The sequence below is a fragment of the Oncorhynchus tshawytscha genome, linkage group LG06, assembly GCF_018296145.1.
Source record: "Oncorhynchus tshawytscha isolate Ot180627B linkage group LG06, Otsh_v2.0, whole genome shotgun sequence".
Classification (NCBI taxonomy): Eukaryota; Metazoa; Chordata; class Actinopteri; order Salmoniformes; family Salmonidae; genus Oncorhynchus; species Oncorhynchus tshawytscha.
Genome location: NC_056434.1, coordinates 76,776,867 through 76,796,796, shown reverse-complemented (window position 1 = coordinate 76,796,796; position 19,930 = coordinate 76,776,867). Strand labels below are relative to the sequence as shown.

Genomic DNA, 19,930 nt, shown 5'->3' with positions numbered 1-19,930 from the left:
TAGCAACAAAGGTAAAACAAACATAGTTTGCTGTCTGTTGTAAATAGAATGGATATATTTAGCAACCAGCCCATTTGGCTAGCAATTTCAGAACTAACAACTGGCTTTTGCCCGGACTATATTGTATGGTGGAAGGATCAAATAAAACAAATTCACTCAATATAATAACGCTTTTAATGAAAACATGTCATTCATCTTTTTTGTATATGTTGGCAACCATTTTATAAAGCAATAAGGCCTTCGAACCCGGGAATCATTGAGAATAACCCCCTCCTAAGGGCTGTTTCTCCAGCCCTTGGCTTCACCTTGGGCATAAGAACAGCCCTTAGTCCGGAGTCATCACACAATAATTCTCGAGTTCTCATGCCTTATTGCTTAAATAAAGCCCCAGAATGTGGAATGCTGCTGCCTCGGCAAAGCTTTAGACTTAATTTCAAGAGGAGAAATTTCAGAGGCAGAATTTTTTTTAAAAAGAAAGGCTCACTGCACTCTAGTTTTTACTCCTTCACTTTGTTTTTCACTGTGCTGAGCAAAGATAAAAAAAATGAGGTTATGTTATGATCTCCAGTAAAATGGCGTTAGCTCAAATGGAGTGCTTGGCCTGTCGGGGGTGGATTGTATTTTTTAATGACGGTCCTACACTGCCCTTCCTCTCTCTTAGTTTGTCAGTGCGTGACGGGTGGAGGGATTCAGTGGGAAGCTGAACAGCAAGACCTTGAAACCAGGCAGGACTCACTGAAAAAGACAGACTCTGTGGGGACTCAGCCAATAAAAATATCACTATCATTGCCAATGAAATAGATAGTGTTATACTTATAGACTTTGAAATGTCATAACAGCATAGCAGGAACTTTTACAAAGGGGGCAGTGCTTTAGACATGTGGATAAGGTCTGTCGTGTTACAGGGAATGTTCCAGTCAACTAATTGGTTGATGTTATAAATTCTTAGAAAAAAAGGTGCTATCTAGAACCTAAAAGGGTGTCCCCATAGGAGAACCCTTTGAATAACTATTTTTGCAGGGAAAATAATTTTGGTTGGTTCTACATGGAACCCAAAGGGTTCTACCTGAAACCAAAAGGGATTATCCTACGGGGACAGTGGAAGAACCCTTTTGGAACCCCTTATTCTAAGAATATAAGTCTGTCCTGTACTCTACAACTCTAGGTGCAAACCACTGTCAGGTGCTTGTAGAATAAGCAATAACAGGTGAACGGCCTAACTTTGCTGACATACCAGATGCTAGACATAGCCTCCAGCTGGCCCTGAAGGCAGGAGCACATGATTAGTTGAAAAGACTGACTGACCTATTTACAGATTTACAGACAACCAGCACATAGAGAGAGAATCCCCATTCCAGTGAGTTGCCATGGAGACACTGCGGTAAAGGGTGACATGAGAGAACACAATGAGCGAGAGCGTGTGAGAGAAAAAAAGAGGCAGAGAGGGAGGTAGAGAGAGAGAAGAGAGAGAGGAGGAATGTAGAAACTACCTGTTTTGCATACAACAGTAAAAACAAAATCAGTAAGAAGTGCTATCCCTCTCATTCCGTGCCTGTCAGAAAAACTTGCTGTTATCTCTCCAGAATGGCTTAGGCCTACACCAACACAGAACTCCACTTGTGTTCTATTGTAACCAGTATTTTTAGATACACCTGTCAGATTTCTCAAGGCTTTCTCAAATGCACAGGTATAATTGAATTATGCAAATGCCTGTCTGTCATTGCGATGAAAGTGTTGCAGACAGTGTGTGGAGATACAGTACTTCTGCATAAATCTGGTATCAAAGTACCTGCCTGAGATGTAACTTGGCTCCTTACTACAAGGTCACTATTACTGTAATTGATTCTACTGACAAGGTCACTATTACTGTAATGATTCCACTGACAAGGTCACTATTACTGTAATTGATTCTACTGACAAGGTCACTATTAGTGTAATTGATTCTACTGACAAGGTCACTATGACTGTAATTGATTCCACTGACAAGGTCACTAATACTTTAAATCATTCCTCTGACAAGGTCACTATTACTGTAATTGATTCTACTGACAAGGTCACTATGACTGTAATTGATTCCACTGACAAGGTCACTATTACTGTAATTGATTCCAATGACAAGGTCACTATTAGTGTAATTGATTCTACTGACAAGGTCACTATTAGTGTAATTGATTCTACTGACAAGGTCACTATGACTGTAATTGATTCCACTGACAAGGTCACTAATACTTTATATCATTCCTCTGACAAGGTCACTATTACTGTAATTGATTCTACTGACAAGGTCACTATGACTGTAATTGATTCCACTGACAAGGTCACTATTACTGTAATTGATTCCAATGACAAGGTCATTATTCCTGTAATTGATTCTTCTGACAAGGTAACTATTACTTTAATTGATTCCTCTGACAAGGTCACTATTACTGTAATTGATTCCTCTGACAAGGTCACTACCACTGTAATTAATTTCTCTAACAAGGTCACTATCCCTGTAATTGATACCTCTGACAAGGTCAATTCCATAAGGAAGCATTGATGGTGGACCTTGACTGTTCTGGCCCCACCAGACTGGATCGTAAGTCCCTCACCCTCCTCTGTTCTATAACATTCTAATAGACTACTCTGTCTATCTTTAATGGGCTCCTAATTATTCAGGATATTACCCCTGAATGAACCAGCCAATAGTCTGTCCCAGAATTCTCTGGAATGTTCTTGTCTGACAGGAATGGTCCAATCCTGTCCCTGCCTTGCTGCACCCACCAGCTTTCTCAGCTGGAATAGCGTGTTCATTCATCAGATCAATTTGGAAAATGATCACTACTATCCCAGGCTCTGACTCTGGATAAGAGCATTTGCTAAATGACGAAAATCTAAATGTTCGATGTCTACTGTCCCAGTGTCTTTGTCATTTACATTCATAAACAATAATTAAACATTACAGTATTATCTAAACATGAATAAAATCCATATATACATTTGAAGTCGGAAGTTTACATACACCTTAGCAAAATACATTTAGACTTAGTGTTTCACTGACAATTCCTGACAATAAATCCTAATAAAAATTCCCTGTCTTAGGTCAGTTAGGATCACCACTTTATTTTAAGAATGTGAAATGTCAGAATAGTAGTAGAGAGAACACATTTATTTATTTCATCACATTCCCAATAGGTCAGAAGATTACATACACTCAATTAATATTTGGTAGCATTGCCTTTAAATTGTTTAACTTGGGTGAAACGTTTTGGGTAGCCTTCCACAAGCTTCCCACAATAAGTTGGATGAATTTTGGCCCATTCCTCCTGACAGAGCTGGTGTAACTGAGTCAGGTTTGTAGGCCTCCTTGCTCACACACGCTTTTTCAGTTCTGCCCACACATTTTCTATGGGATTGGGGTCAGGGCTTTGTGATGGCCACTTCAATACCTTGACTTTTTTGTCCTTAAGCCATTTTGCCACATCTTTGGAAGTATGCTTGGGGTCATTGTCCATTTGGAAGACTCATTTGCAACCAAGCTTTAACTTCCTGACGGATGTCTTGAGATGTTGCTTCATTATATCCACATTATTTTCATTCCTCTTGATGCCATCTATTTAGTGAAGTGCACCAGTCCCTCCTGCAGCAAAGGTCTTAGATGATTTTTTTTGATTTTCACATGATGTCAAGCAAAGACGCATTGAAAGGTAGGCCTTGAAATAGATCTACAGGTACACCTTCAATTCACTCAAATGATGTCAATTAGCCTATCAGAAGCTTCTATAACCATGACATCGTTTTCTGGAATTTTCCAAGCTGTTTAAAGGCACAGTTTAGTGTATGTAAACTTCTGACCCACTGGAATTGTGATACAAGTGAAATAATCTGTCTGTAAACAATTACTTGTCATGCACAAAGTAGATATCCTAACCGACTTGCCAAAACTATAGTTTGTTGACAAGAAATTTGTGGAGTGGTTGAAAAACAAGTTTTAAGGACTCCAACCTAAGTGTATGTAAACTTCCGACTTCAACTGTAGATATCTACATAAATCAATGTAGATAATTAAAATACAAAGTACAATCATGTACAGTGCCTTCGGAAAGTATTCAGACCTATTGACTTTTTCCACATTTGTTACATTACAGCCTTATTCTAAAAGGGATTAAATAAAAAAAATCCTCAGCAATCTACTTACAATACCCCATAATGACAAAGCGAAAACAGATTTTTAGACATTTTAGCAAATGTATTAAAAATAAAATATTCAGTATTCAGACCCTTTGCTATGAGACTCGAAATTGAGCTCAGGTGCATCCTTTTTCCATTGATTATCCTTGAGATGTTTCTACTTGATTGGAGTCCATCTGTGGTAAATTCAATTGATTGGACATGATTTGGACAGGCACACGCCTGTCTATGTAAGGTCCCACAGTTGACAGTGCATGTCAGATCAAAAACCAAGCCATGATGTCGAAGGAATTGTCTGTGGAGATCCGAGACAGGATTGTGTCGAGGCACAGATCTGGGGAGGGGTAACAAAACATTACTGCAGCATTGAAGGTCCCCAAGAATACAGTGGCCTCCATCATTCTTACATGAAAGAAGTTTGGAACCACCAAGATTCTTCCTAGAGCTGGCCGCATGGCCAAACTGAGCAATCAGGGTGAGAAAGGTCTTGGTTAGGGAGGTGACCAAGAACCCGATGGTCACTCTGACAGAGCTTTAGAGTTCCTCTGTGGAGATGGGAGAACCTTCCAGAAGGACAACCATCTCTGCAGCACTCCACCAAGACTGCTGAGTGACCAGACGGAAGCCACTCCTCAGTAAAAGGCATATGACAGCCAGCTTGGAGTTGCCAAAAGGCACCTAAAGACTCTCAGATCATGAGAGACAAGATTCTATGGTCTGATGAAACCAAGATTGAACTCTTTGGCCTGAATGCCAAGCTTCACGTCTGGAGGAAACATGACACCTGAAATATGGTGGTGGCAGCATCATGCTGTGGGGATGTTTTTCAGTGTCAGAGACATGGAGACTAGTCAGAATCGAGGCAAAGATGAACAGAGCAAAGTACTGAGAAATTCATGATGAAAACCTGCTCCAGAGTGCTCAGGACCTCAGACTGGGGCAAAGGTTCACCTCCCAACAGGACAACAACTCTAAACACACAGCCAATACAAAGCAGGAGTGGCTTCGTGACAAGTCTCTGAATGTCCTTGAGTCGCACAGCCAGAGCCCAGACCTGAACCCAATCGAACATCTCTGGAGAGACCTGAAAATAGCTGTGAAGCAACGCTCCCTGTTCAACCTGGCAGAGCTTGAGAGGATCTGTAGAGAGGAATGTGAGAAACTCCCAAAATACAGATATGCCAAGCTTGTGGCGTCACACTCAAGAAGACTCGAGGCTGTAATCGCTGAGGTGCTAAGGTGCTTCAACAAAGTACTGAGCAAAGGGTCTGAATACGTATTTAAATGTGATATTTCATTTTTTTATATTTATAAATGAGCAAATATTTATTGAAACCTGTTTTTGCTTTGTCATTATATGGTATTGTGTGTTGATTGATGAGGGAAAAACAATTTAATCCATTTTAGAATACGGCTGTCATCTTACAAAATATGGAAAAAGTAAAGGGGTCTGAATACTTTCCGATGGCACTGTATGTGTACAGCACATACTGTACAACACACTTCTATAATCTCACCTCAAATCTATGAACAGAGCAATTTTGTATTACAATGTTTAATTCTGTACACCATGGTCGTACATTTGCACTGTTGGGTGCATGCATGGGATGTTTTCAGGCTGATTGTATTTCCCACATCTAACAAGATTTGCTCCAACTGTTATTGTGGGCATTAGGAAACTGACATCCCTGTTATCGGAGAGCAAGGCCCAATATGGCTTTCTAAATGTGACTCGTTTGGGGCTCATTCCAAAACCTCAGTGAAAAAGAGAATGATCAGCTTTGAAAACCCCCTTGATGGAGGCTTACATCTCTGATTAGGCTATTACAAGAAAGAGAGTGACTCAAAGTTAAATATTGATGCGACAAGAGCAGCTAGCCTTTGTCAGGGATTATGAATTATTACACAAAGATAATGAGCCCCAAGCCCTAGATTGTACCTCAATTGAGACGTTGATATTACAGAGAGGATGTGTTGCTGTAATGTGAGGTAGCTTATGCCAGATCCCTTTGAGAAAAAGAAGAGAGAGCAAAGAATCAATATTTGATATCAACAACACAACACTTTGACTTTGAAAGTGCCTCATGAAGCACAAAAGCAATTTCTATGTCGGGAACAAATGGTGGACTATCTCGTGTCTAAAAGTGAATGGGGACATTGTTGATCACTGATTACTTCATTAATTATCCTAGATGCTCAGATGCGTCAAACATATTCTTGTTGGACTAAATATTCATGCCATGCTCCATTTAGTTAAGTATCCCCATTTCAAGGTGTCAAATCAATAATGTAGTGTCTGAACTCCCTCTTAACTTTCCCAACTCATGATCCAGTTCGTACAAAGTGAGAGTGTTCGGCTAGATAAAGACATGAAAGAGACATGTCAAGCTCATCTTGTCATTTTTGTGCTCTTCATGCCTCTGAGATGCCAAGGTGAATTTTGGCTCACAGAGTACCCTTGTTCTGTTTGGGAAGGTGCTTTAAAGGCTTGAGTTAAAATGATACTCAAAGCAATTAACTTTTCTTGAAGTGAAATGAGTACACGTGGGAATTGACAGCAATTGTAATTATCTCTCTCTCTCTCTTTTCGCTCTTCCCTTCATCAGGTGCCAGATTGTGAGGGCCGGGAGCGACCCGCGACAGGATGCCTTTCTAAATATGCAACCCCCCATGTCAGTGGAGACGTCGTGGGAGAGCAGGGTGGAGGTGCGCTGCTGTCCTCTGGACCAGGGCCTGGACCATGACATCTCTACTTCCACCTGGAGCCTCAGGCGTCCCAGATGTCCAAGCCGCTCTTCCCCTCCTCCTTTCCGGACCTGCTCCATCCCTATCATCCCCTCTGTCCAGGGCCACAAGGACGAGGTCTCCTGTTTGCAAACAGCTACTGGCTCAGCCACCTGCAGCACCATGCCCAGTAAGGAAGTAGGAGGGCACTCCCTCATCATGCTGCACCCCACCTCCACCTCCTGCTCCTCCTCTATTGGGGGCCAGCAGCAGGACGAGGTGGCCCTTCTCCTAGAGGAGGCCCAGGAGCATCTCAGGGCTCTTGCCCACAGGAAGCAGGAAGACAGCGTCGGCGCCACCCCTCAACTGCCCAGAGAGACTGTGTGCTTCCTGACACTCAATGGTGGAGGAGCGGGGGGTTTGAGCCCTAATGGACCCACTGAGACCCAGTTAATGAGCCCTAAAGAACCTCACAGAGACTCAGCCCAGCCCTGCCAATGAGACAACGAGGTCTGGGCCCTAGCTTTCTGTCTGGATCTACAGTAAAACAACTGTAGTGTCTTGAAGTCAAGACTGTAGAGAGCTCTGCATCAAAGGGATGAGATTAAACTGAATAGAGAAAAATAATATCATGGAATAAACAATGTGCATACTGTATGGAAGAATGAACAGAGGGATGGTCTATGGAGTGATGAAGAGAGATATTATGTATATGCATTTATTTAAATGAGAAGCTTCTTAGACAAAAGAAACCAAATAGTCTGTCATCTCCATGGTGTTTTTAATTGTAAAAAAATATATATATATAAATATATATGGATATAAATATATGGAATTAAAAAGGTGACCAAGTTCAGTTGAGGAATACAGGAATGATGTACCGTCTTTCTTTTTTTGTAACAACTCCTCCACATTTTTCAGGCTTGGAGCACGTTTGTGTGGACCCCATGCACCCTTACCCCTTCTGTTTTGCTACCTGGTGTGAACCGACGATGCAGTTAAACATGGCTGCCACAGCAACAGTATCTACTGTAAAACAACCTCTCAACTACCATTGTGAGTCTACCCAGCCAAGGATTATAACAGTCCCCCTTGCCTTGGATATACCACAGCAGTATATTGAAGAACAATTACAGAATGATATAGAGAGACTTTTGCCGATAAACTACCCCAGGTTGACCCTGTCACTGGCTTGGGACAGCAGGTTGATAAGACAGGCGTGATGCTAACACGGTTGGCTAGTTTGGTGTCTTATTCCTTTTTTGTACGTGAGTGGAATTCCTCCTCTGCTGACCAAGTCGTTTAGCATGGGTGTTTTTTTCCCCTCTGTCTAACCCCACACAACTCTGAGTACACACACACACACATTCCCTCAGCACACAACGACGTGTACAGGTGTGTTGGGGGTACACAGCAGGGATGGAGGGACCAAGGATAATAGGCCGGCACGAGTGGAGGAGTTTCTGTTTTTTAGTTTCAGTTTGTTCGTGATGAACAATCAGCTGCTTTCTGGGGAAGGGGAGGGGGGAGACGGTAGAGGGGGGGTTGAAGAAAAATGTGTTTGTGGTACCTGTGAAGTGGGGACTTCAATTTCTGTTTTGAATTTAGAACCAAATGTTGGGGGAAAAAAGCATAATGGAGATTTTGCAGATTTTTTTTATTTTCTATTTCATTTTCAATGGTTCTGCCCCCTACCCCACCCACCCACTAACCTGTGAAATTGTGCATGCAGATAATATTTGTTTTCAGATTAACACCAATATTCTCTAGTGAGTTGCTGATTTCACTCACAATGTTTGGAATTTCACAATCAAATAACCTTTCATCAGAGGTTTACAAGCAGACCATAGAGGTGGCCAGGGCATTGGTAGGTAGATAAGGAGGTAAGGCTCCATATTGCCAACAACCCTTTCAGAGTTTTTTTTAAAATGATCTCCACAATGAGGTCAATGTAGCAGTAGTAATAACAATTGGAGGTTTCCAGATAAAAGCTAACTATTTATGTGTAGGACATATCCACTTGATGCCAAACAAGCTAAATGAATCGTGCTGCATGATGTACTTCATGCATCAACGACCAACAGTCACATTTGGGTCGTCAGACATCAAGTGGAAATGTGCCATTATCTGTAAACGTCCAAAGCGTATTACTTTACCTGAAACCATTTTCAATGCATTTTCAACTGTTGGTCTTGGAAATCATACATGCTCTCTGTACATCCGCCCTGCTGAATGGTTTTTGCAGTTATGAAAACCAATTTAAGTCGGGCATCTCTCGTTTCCACTCTGAACATCTGAACACCACATTACATTTGCCAGTAATTGAACACTGTCTGCTACACTCCACGTACTTTCCGTTAACTTTATCAGAGAAGAAGCAGTGAAAAGGGGTCAGCCATATGACCGCCTGTCTTGAAATGATTAACAAACTCATTGACCTTTCCTGCAAATGCCTCAAGACTAGGGTGAGACTAGGGTGAGACTTTCTATATTAGGTACTCATTTTTCCAGTTTCTGTCTATACATGTGTCTGTTTGTGAATCTATGTGAAGGCTTATGGATTTCTGAGAGTACGTGTTTTATTTTTCAAATCAGATTGCTCATTGGAGTGTGTGTGTGTGTGTATATGTGTGCTTGTGCGTGTGTGTGTGCATGGGTTTGTGTGTGCGTGACTATTCACATGCATGTGGTTATATAAGTTAATGCAGTATATACACATGGGCCCATACTGTATGTCCATGTCTTAGTAGGAGATTTTGCTCAGCTTGACAGTGGACAGACAGCAGTGGAGAGGTTAGCTGGTTGATGGCAGGGTTAGACCATACAGGCCAGACAGATAAGAGACCAGCTTGATCCACAAAGACCTCTGACTGCCAGGGAAAGCAACCCCATCAGAGCGTGGCAGTGTCTACTATCCCCACAAATGGCTGGAGCAGTTTATAGCCAATGCCAGTGATGCAGAGCCTTTTATCCTCTACCCTGATAAATGCAGGGTTGTAATCAGTTTGTTGTGAGAGTTTGGGGGAATTATACTTTGTCAGGTTTGTTTTTCTGAGACAAATCCAGTTTGGGTTGTGGGGAGGGGGGTAAAAGCATTCCAAGGTGAAATCTCACAGCAGGAAAATGATTCAGCACTGTTCATTTCCATTTTAAAAGGCCTGTGTTTCTTAGTCTGAAGTTTATTCAGTGCTGTGCGTTGAGGCAGAATAAAAAGTTAATCCCTGGTGACGATTCTGAGCCAGCGGATGTGTAAACTCTCTGTAAAGCTGATCTGCCTTCATAGAGAGTGACAGGGCAAGGTAAGAAACAATCCACCATGGCTCATTCTTGTACTTTTACCTGTGTGTGTGTGTGTGTGTGTGTGTGTGTGTGTGTGTGTGTGTGTGTGTGTGTGTGTGTGTGTGTGTGTGTGTGTGTGTGTGTGTGTGTGTGTGTGTGTGTGTGTGTGTGTGTGTGTGTGTGATGTGAGATAGCAATGCTCATCAAGCACAGTGTACCAATGTGTTAATTGCTGATGCTGAAATTCATCTTCAGTCAAAAGATGTTCTGATTACTCCAGTATTCATCCAGAGGTGTCTAGGTCACACTTCATTTTGGATTGAGTATTGCCTCTCAAATATGAAGGTTTGAAGGAGTTCAAAAGGTAAGGGTGTTGAATGACCAATCAACAAAACAGCGTTACATCAATTGTAATACAAATATTCAGGGCAGAGCTATATTTCAGATAAGCATGGGATTATACCTAAATTAGTTTCTAATGTCAGGCCAGGTTTGATAACCTTGATGTCAGCCAAGTGTCATTCAAATAATATTACAGATAATTGAGCCGATAGCCTTTTCATGGTTATACATAGCTATGTGACAAGTGGTTGTTACATAGTTGTTATACAATGGTAACACAAAATGGACATGCAATTACATGATGCAATTAGCATCCGGATATAAAGAGTGAACTAAGGTTGTTTTGATCCTCTGCTGCCTGTGTGTGAATTATCCAGTCACTATCATAGGCTGGTCAGACTGCTATATGGTTTAGGCTATACATTATCCCTTCAGCTTCATATCATCTCACTGCGAATGTTCATTTTTGAGATAAGAATGGGTCTAAAACTCCAAGTTGTGAACTCCAGAGATGTTCAATGCCAGTGTATGTGTGTGTGTGTTGACAGAGTTTCCCCACAAAACCCTGGCTAATGTCAAAAATATTCCAGTTGTGATATGAAAAATAGAGTCTCATTTTTGGCAGTGAAGAACTTTATTTCAGTGATACCCCTCAAAAAATGATATAGTGGATTTTTCTGTTCATTTTATTTTTGTATTTTTGTTTTTCAATAAAGATGAGTCTTCAGTGTTATTTCTTTCAGTGCATCTGCAGAAAATTTAAATAATATTATGTATATTTTGGAGATTATGGAAAATTCATAATCCAAACTATTATTAGTTACAGCAGGACTGTAACTGGCCTTAAACCAAAAAAAACAATCAGCTACAGAATTCCTGAAATCTGATGAAGGTGCATAAAGTGCAGCTCAGGAATCAACAGATAAAGAATGGTCAAAATATCTGAAGATTGCTGGTGAAGTCAACCTGGAGTGAGGAGGAGGACATAGGTGGATGCAGGAACACACGGAAGACTAGTTAATAATGTGCTGAGAGAGAGAGCTCATTAGACAGTCACAGATGGGGAGAGATGCAGTAGGATCTACTCAGACATAAAGGTACAGACAACCAATACATTACAGTCCAACCAATAATACTCATACTAGGTAAACAGAATGGTCATGTTATTTTTCTGATGAAAGATATACAGTACGGACAATAAGAATACTACCAAACACATGGCCATGTGTGTGTACTTTGTGTGTGTGTGTGTGTGTGTGTGTGTGTGTGTGTGTGTGTGTGTGTGTGTGTGTGTGTGTGTGTGTGTGTGTGTGTGTGTGTGTGTGTGTGTGTGTGTGTGTGTGTGTGTGTGCCTGAATCTCTCACGGATAAATCACTACTGGATTAAGTGAATATTTGATTACTGTTTATGGATTCCTGATACTTGGTTGATCTCAGTCCAAGTACAATGGGAAGACACACATTGTTTCTGTCTGCTATGGTGACCAGTGACCACACACCTATAACCATACAGTTGAAGTCGGAAGTTTACATACACCTTAGCCAAATACATTTAAACTCAGTTTTTCACAATTCCTGACATTAAATCCTAGTAAAAATTCCTAGTAAAAATTCTAGTAAAAATTCCCTCTTAGGTCAGTTAGGATCACCACTTTATTTTAAGAATGTGAAATGTCAGAATAGTAGTAGAGAGAATTATTCATTTCAGATGTAATTTATTTCATCACATTTCCAGTGGGTCAGAAGTTTACATACACTCAATTAGTATTTGGTATCATTGCCTTTAAATTGTTTAACTTGGGTCAAACGTTTCGGGTAGCCTTCCACAAGCTTTCCACAATAAGTTGGGAGAATTTTGGCCCATTCCTCCTGACAGAGCTGATGTAACTGAGTCAGGTTTGTAGGCCTCTATGCTCACGCACGCTTTTTCAGTTCTGCCCACACATTTTCTATGGGATTAAGGTCAGGGCTTTGTGATGGCCACTACAATACCTTGACTTTGTTGTCCTTAAGCCATTTTGCCAGAACTTTGGAAGTATGCTTGTGGTCATTGTCCATTTGGAAGACGCATTTGCGACCAAGCTTTAACTTCCTGTCTGATATCTTGATGTTGCTTCAATATATCCACATCATTTTCCTCATGATGCCATGTATTTTGTGAAGTGCACCAGTCCCTCCTGCAGCAAAGCACCACCACAACATGATTCTGCCACCTCAGTGCTTCACGGTTGGGATGGTGTTCTTCAGCTTGCAAGCCTCCCCCTTTTTCCACCAAACATAATGATGGTCATTATGGCCAAACAGTTCTATTTTTGTTTCATCAGACAAGAGGACATTTCTCCAAAAAGTACAATCTTTGTCCCCATGTGCAGTTGCAAACCGTAGTCTGGCTTTTTTATGGCGGTTTTGGAGCAGTGGCTTCTTCCTTGCTGAGCTGCCTTTCGGATAATGTCGATATAGGACTCGTTTTACTGTGGATATAGATAATTTTGTTCCTGTGTACTCCAGCATCTTCACAAGGTCCTTTGCTGTTGTTCTAGAATTGATTTGCACTTTTCGCACCAAAGTACGTTCATCTCTAGGAGACAGAACACGTCTCCTTCCTGGGCGGTATGACGGCTGCATGGTCCCATGGTGTTTATACTTGCGCACTATTGTTTGTACAGATGAACGTGGTACTTTCAGGCATTTGGAAATTGCTCCCAAGGATGAACCAGACTTGTGGAGGTCTACTATTTGTTTTCTGAGGTCTTGGCTGATTTCCTTTGATTTTCACATGATGTCAAGCAGGTACAACACAGGTACACCTCCAATTGACTCAAATGATGTCATTTAGCCTATCAGAAGCATCTAAAGCCATGACATTTTCTGGAATTTTCCAAGCTCTTTAAAGGCACTGTTAGTGTATGTAAACTTCTGACTCACTGGAATTGTGATACAGTGAATTATAAGTGAAATAATCTGTCTGTATACAATTGTTGGAAAAATTGATGGTGTCATGCACAAAGTAGATGTCCTAACCGACTTGCCAAAACTATAGTTTGTTAACAAGAAATTTGTGGAATGGTTGAAAAACTAGTTTTAATGACTCCAACCTGAGTGTTTCATCTCACTGAGAGGCTGAGCACCAGCTGATTCAGGATCAGTCCAGGCAAAGCATGCGATGGGGTTCGAGAGACACTACAAACCAGTACTACAGCTCTCAGATCAGTGGCCATGAGCAAAGACGGGTTAAAATCAATAACAAAAAATGATCCAGCAAGGAAAAAACGTTTTTTTCCCCATACAATGACATCCATACGTTTAACTATACTGAACAAACATACAAACACAACATGTAAAGTGTTTCGTGAGCTGAAATAAAAGATTCCAGAAATGTTTCATACTCACAAGAAGCATATTTCTCTCAAATATTGTGCACAAATTTGTTTACATCCCTGTTAGTGAGCATTTCTCTTTTGCCAAGATAATCCATCCAGGTGTGGCAGGTGTGGCATATCAACAAGCTGATTAAACAGTATGATCATTACAAAGGTGCACCTTTTGCCACCATAAAATGTGCAGTTTAGTCACACAACACAATGCCACAGATGTCTCAAGAGTGTGCAATTGGCATGCAGACTACAGGAATGTTCACAAGAGCTGTTGCCAGATGTTTGAATGTTAATTTGTTTACCATAACATCATTTTAGAGAATTTGGAAGTACGTCCAACCGGCCTCACAACTGCAGACCACGTGTAAGCACGTCAGACCAGGACCTCTACATCCGACTTCTTCCCCTTGAGACCAGCCACCCGGACAGCTGATGAAACTGAGGAGTATTTCTATCTGTGTGTAATGGGGAATGTGGAAAAACTCATTCTGATTGGTTGGGCCTGGCTCCCATGTGGGAGGGCTTATGCCCTCCCAGGCCCACCCATGGCTGTGCCCCTACCCAGTCATGTGAAAGAGTTTAGGGTCTCATGAATTTATTTAAATTGACTTATTTCCTCATGTGAACTGTAACTCAGTAAAATCAATAGAGTTGTTGCTTGTGACGTATATATTTTTGTTCAGTATAATTGCATTTGTAACACATAATGCACCATATGGTAAGTTTCAGCAAATCTGTGTACAATATCTGTCTTCAATCTGTCCCTTTTTAGTCATCAAATTATTACTTTAGATGTTTGAATTAAACCAGCTTTAGTCTTTAACAGTATGTATAGCATCCATTATTAAGGCATATATTTTATGTATATTATATTTGTGTTTGTAAGCCACATACAAAATTATTATTTGAGAGTTTAACAAGCATTCAACATAAAACAAATCAAAGGTTGCCCATGCTTTTCAAGACAGAGAGAGAAAACAACAGCTCTAGGATGACAAAAAAACTGAAATGTGAAACAATAAAAGGCACTGCAGACACTCAGCCATTATTGGGAAACTATATGGTGACTCCCTCCGGCTGCATTGAATGGACCCATTAGATTGCATAACTAAAGACCAAGATAGAACAAAGATAGCTGATTTTACTGGATCCTCAATCTATTCTTACTGCTTTCATCACCAAAATAAATCACTGTTGATTGTAGTCATCAATCACAACATGAAACACAAACCATCCCTGACAGACTACCATTATAAATTGATCTTCCTTGAAGCGCGTAACTGATTTGTTTATGTATCTATTCATTTACCTTTGTTGATACTGAGTTTATTTGAGACCCAATTCTCTTTTAGGATGAGTTGGTGAGCAGCAGGAAGGTTCATACAAACTGTTATGATCTTGACTGACCACAGGGTAAAAACCATGGCTTGATGTTGGTGCAGAAGAACAACCCTCTTTGTAGGACAGTGGCCCCATCACTGGAGTATTTGGAGATCCTAGACCACAGGGGGAATGTCTTCCAACACCCCCACCAGAAGCAAGCTTTATAGGCTTTATGCTGAGCTTGGATTTGTAGATGTGGATGAAAGGTATGTTGTTTCACCCACATTGACATTCATGTTTGGTCTTCTCTGGCTTGGCGATATCAATGCGAAATTGATTTCTATATGTAAAAGAGTCCACGCCACCGCTGTCACTGACATGATTAATCAGGCATGTTTCCTGAAGCGTCCACCTACACTGAGTGTGAAAAACATTAGGAACACCTGATCTTTCCATGATAGACTGACCAGGTGAATTCAGGTGAAAGCTAAGATCCCTTATTGATGTCACTTGTTAAATCCACTTCAATCTGTGTAGCTGAAGGGGAGGAGACAGGTTAAATCAATATTTGTCTCAAAATTAAACGTCAAAAGATATTGCCCTCTTCCTATTATATATCTGAACAAGAAAATATTAAATATGGTGGCTGCCCTGCAGGCTGACAAATAGATCAAATATAGGGTACAAACAGGTTCCACAGCCACATGGCAATATATCTTAATGTTATTGTTGCCTCTATGTTATGTAATCAAGCGACTACTAATAGTGTAGTTAATATGCAAGTCTGAAAATGGGCCAGAAAAAAACATTAACTCTTTAGAAGTGAGATGGAGAGTGCCGTCTCTTTGTTATGGTTGTCTAGAGATCAGTTTTTGTGGTATTATTTAATTGTCCTGGGCCCACAGACATAATCATTATTCCATACGTCTCCAATAGGTGTAGAATAATGCATTTCTCACAACACTGTCAATGTTACTGTTCCACAGTGCAACCGTGCTGCATCGATAAAGATTGTACAATATCAAATTCAGTCATTGAATGTTTGCGGTATGAAGCAAACAGGCATGTGCACACACAGAAACAAACAAATACAAATGGAGAGAGTTTATGGATGCATTTATGCTCTGCAGGTGAATTCTGAGAAATGGTGTGTGTTTCAGGGGAAACAAATTGAATTAATAATTAAGCTGCATTCTGATTAAGAGGAAATATTACAGGAAACAGGAAACACAACTATTGGTGAGAAAGGCCAAAGGCTTCTCATCAGTTGTCAGTAAAAAATAAAAAATACATCTGATCCTTTTGCTGAAACAACCTCCAATGTTTAGTGTAAATGTGCCCATTCTGGAAATAGCAAATCTTTTCCGAAAATAGAAATTGTACACGATACATGATAATCTCTCTGGGAGAGAATGACGGAAAACAAACGAGGATCATCTAGGTGAAAAGAAGACAGTTGGGACTTGCATCAGCAGATCTAAAAGAACATTTCCAACACTAACAAACAGTTTTCATAATCCTCATGTATTTTAATATGTTAAGATATGATGACAATGTCCAAAAATTCTAGCAATTTTTAAAATTAACCACATGATACACATAACATACACAATATAACCACATGATACACATAACATACACAATATAACCACATGATACACATAACATACACAATATAACCACATGATACACATAACATACACAATATAACCACATGATACACAAACATGATACACAACATTCATCATAGCAAATCATTTGGATGGGTAATCTCTTCCCCAAAAGACATTTATGGCCCACGCAAAAGAGAGGCTCATCGAAAATGATGTCATTACTCCTGAGCGATAGCTCCCAGTCCTATTGTTAACTGTAGAAAAACAAGTTTGGCGCATTCAATAGCCCGTAACTCAAGATAAAAATCTATAATAATATTCTTGCGCTAGTGCTTATAATGGCTGGAAAACCCCATCACCTGCTTCTCTCTGAGCTGTTTTCTTTGCCCCTGTACAGCAAAAACACTTAGGAATCTATTCAATCGGCATCGCTGAAGCGTTACAGATTGCGCGATAGAAAAAGAGAAAGGAATTTCAACAGCTAAATGCATGAATTTGGTACACTTTGAGGTAAACATTGAGAGATTAGAGCATTGAGAGATTAGATATTTGTCAGGTAATTTGCACCTTCCCACCTGCCACAGCAGACACTGCCAGTATTCAATTACAATAGCTACTGTGGGACTCTCTACACTGGAACACATACAGTGCCTTCAGAAAGTATCCACACCCCTTGACTTTATCCACATTTTGTTGCGTTACAGACAGAATTTTAAATAGATTAAACCAAGACAATTAAAAATGAAAAGCTGAAATGCCTTGAGTCAATAAATATTGAACTCCTTTGTTATGGCAAGCCTAAATAAGTTCAGGGTTAAAGATTTGCTTAACAAGTGAATAATATAGTTCAGTCTGCTTTACACCAAACACAGGGAGATGGATTCACCTTTCAGCAGGACAATAACTTAAAACACCAGGCCACATGTACACTGTTGCTTACCAAGAAGACAGTGAATGGTCCTGAGTGGCCAAGTCACAATTTTGACTTAAATCTGCTTGAAAATCTATGGCAAGACATGAAAATGGGTGTCTAGCAATGATCAACATGCATTGACTCAGGGGTGTGAATACTTATGTAAATGGTTTACATATCCGTTATTTATTTTCAATAAATGTTTAACAATTTGTAAAAACATGTTTTCAATTGTCATTATGGGGTATTGTGTGTAGATGGATGAGAAGAAAAATATATATTTAATCCATTTTGAATTCAGGCTGTTTTGTTTTCAAATATGTTTTTAGAATACTAAATAATCAGCAAGTTACAAGCGACCAAATCGTATTTGTGTGTGTTCAGACTGCAATCATTTGCTGACATGGCTAGACTAGTTGTCATAGTAACGACAGCTGTGTGTGCAGTGGTGCAGGCTTATTGGTGGTGGTGCTCGTGCTTCCTATCACTCAGAAGTTATGTAACATTCTAAGGTAACAACCATGGACGTTTTCCAGTTGCTTTGAATGTTCAAAATCATAGGGGTAATAACTTTTCAAAACAAGTCCTAGCTAGGTAGCTGTTTAGATTTCTAGCACATTCACTAGTTTGTTTGTAAACAATTAGCAAGCTTGTTAGCTACCACATGTTCTTGTCAAACTGTCAACAGGGTAGCTAGTAAGCAACAATATATCCCAAATAACAGCCCAAAAAACACTTAAGGGGAAATAAATCAGGTGGTTTGAAATGTGGCTTGAAATATCTGTTTCAATATGCTTTTTTTGCAGACTGCAGGAAAAATAACAGATTCTAAACGGATATGCAAATAAATAGCTTTATCTTGTCTACCCTCCTCTTTCATCATGTCCTGGTTGTAAAAAGTGTCAAAATAAACCGTTGTTTAAATAGTAATTTCACAGGCCTTTCACCTCAACTGCAATTTTTTTGTAAACCATGTTTTACTTTTTCACTGTCTCTATTTCACCTGTTGTAATTTCTGAAAATAAATGCAATTAATTAGAATCTATAGAGCAGCTTGAAGTGATACAGTCTACTACAGAGGTGTCAGACTCATTCCATGGAGAGCCTAGTGACTGTAGGTTTTTTTCCCCTTTCAATTAAGCTCTAGACAAGCAGGTGTGGGGAGTTCCTTACTAATTAGTGACCTTAATTCATCAATTAAGTACAGTGGAGAAAAAACCCACAGATATTCGGACCTCCATGGAATGAGTTTTACACCTGTGGTCTACTGTGTGCTCTGTGTTCTCTCTCCATCTTCCCTCTTCTGTCACTTTCTCGGTGTCTTGTCTGTTGCTGTCTCAGGTTCTTATTTGATACGGTCTCCTTTGTCTATCCTCTTCTGTTATTTCCTGTTCTGTTCTTCTGGTGCCTCTCCCAGAGGAGCCTGGTGGGAGGGCTCATGGTAATGACTGGAATGGAATAAATGGAACGGAGTTAAATTTGGTTTCCATATGTTTGATACTGTTCCATTTATTCCACTCCAGCCAATTCAATGAGCCCGTCCTCCTATAGGTCCGCCCACCAGCCTCCTCTGGTCTCTCTGCATCATATCCTATCATTCTGTCGCTGTCTCTGTGTCTGGTGTCTCTCTCCATCATGTTGCAGTCTCTGTGTCTTGTCTGGTGTGTCTCTTTAGTTTTGCAATCCAAAATGGTCAAGGGGATACTGGGGTAGCTTAACTTGTTTTGGGCCTCTGTCTGGGTCACGTAAATCATACTCATCCTTACCTGTTGCCCCTGGCTGCTGTTGTTCTAAGTGCTCCGCTGACCTGCTGTTCTCATCTGTCCTCTTCCTTGGCTCATCTGCAAGGTAGAGGTAGAAGTGCAACATGTCATTAGTTAGTTTTAACGTTACTCTATACTGGCAACTCAACTGTAAAGAAAAATTCAAGTATCCACATAACAGAGCAGCACAACTCCAAACTTGACAGATAAGAAGCCACATACTGTAGCCCCTAGGCCAAGGTTCCCCAATTTTTATCACGTTTCAGGTAAGCCCCAGATGCAGACCGTGTCGAAGTAACAAAAGTTTATTACTAGTACAGGGGCAGGCAAAACTACAGGTCAAGGGCAGGCAGAGGTCAGTAATCCAGATAGAGTGCAAAAGGTTCAGAACGGCAGGCAGTCTCAGGGTCAGAGCAGGTAGGGGTCAAT

General features: G+C 40.5%; 1 protein-coding gene across 2 annotated transcripts in view; it reads left to right on the top strand.

Moving 5' to 3' along the window:
- Positions 1-8,420, top strand: part of LOC112253118 (pro-neuregulin-3, membrane-bound isoform) — a 394,019-nt gene extending 385,599 nt beyond the window's left edge. For both annotated transcript variants that reach the window (XM_042323631.1, XM_024425051.2), the window contains one exon: positions 6,777-8,420. In XM_042323631.1, the coding sequence (XP_042179565.1) occupies positions 6,777-7,395 (619 nt within the window). In that variant the 3' untranslated portion in view covers positions 7,396-8,420. The remainder of the gene's footprint in view (positions 1-6,776) is intronic.
- Positions 8,421-19,930: the final 11,510 nt, after the last annotated feature.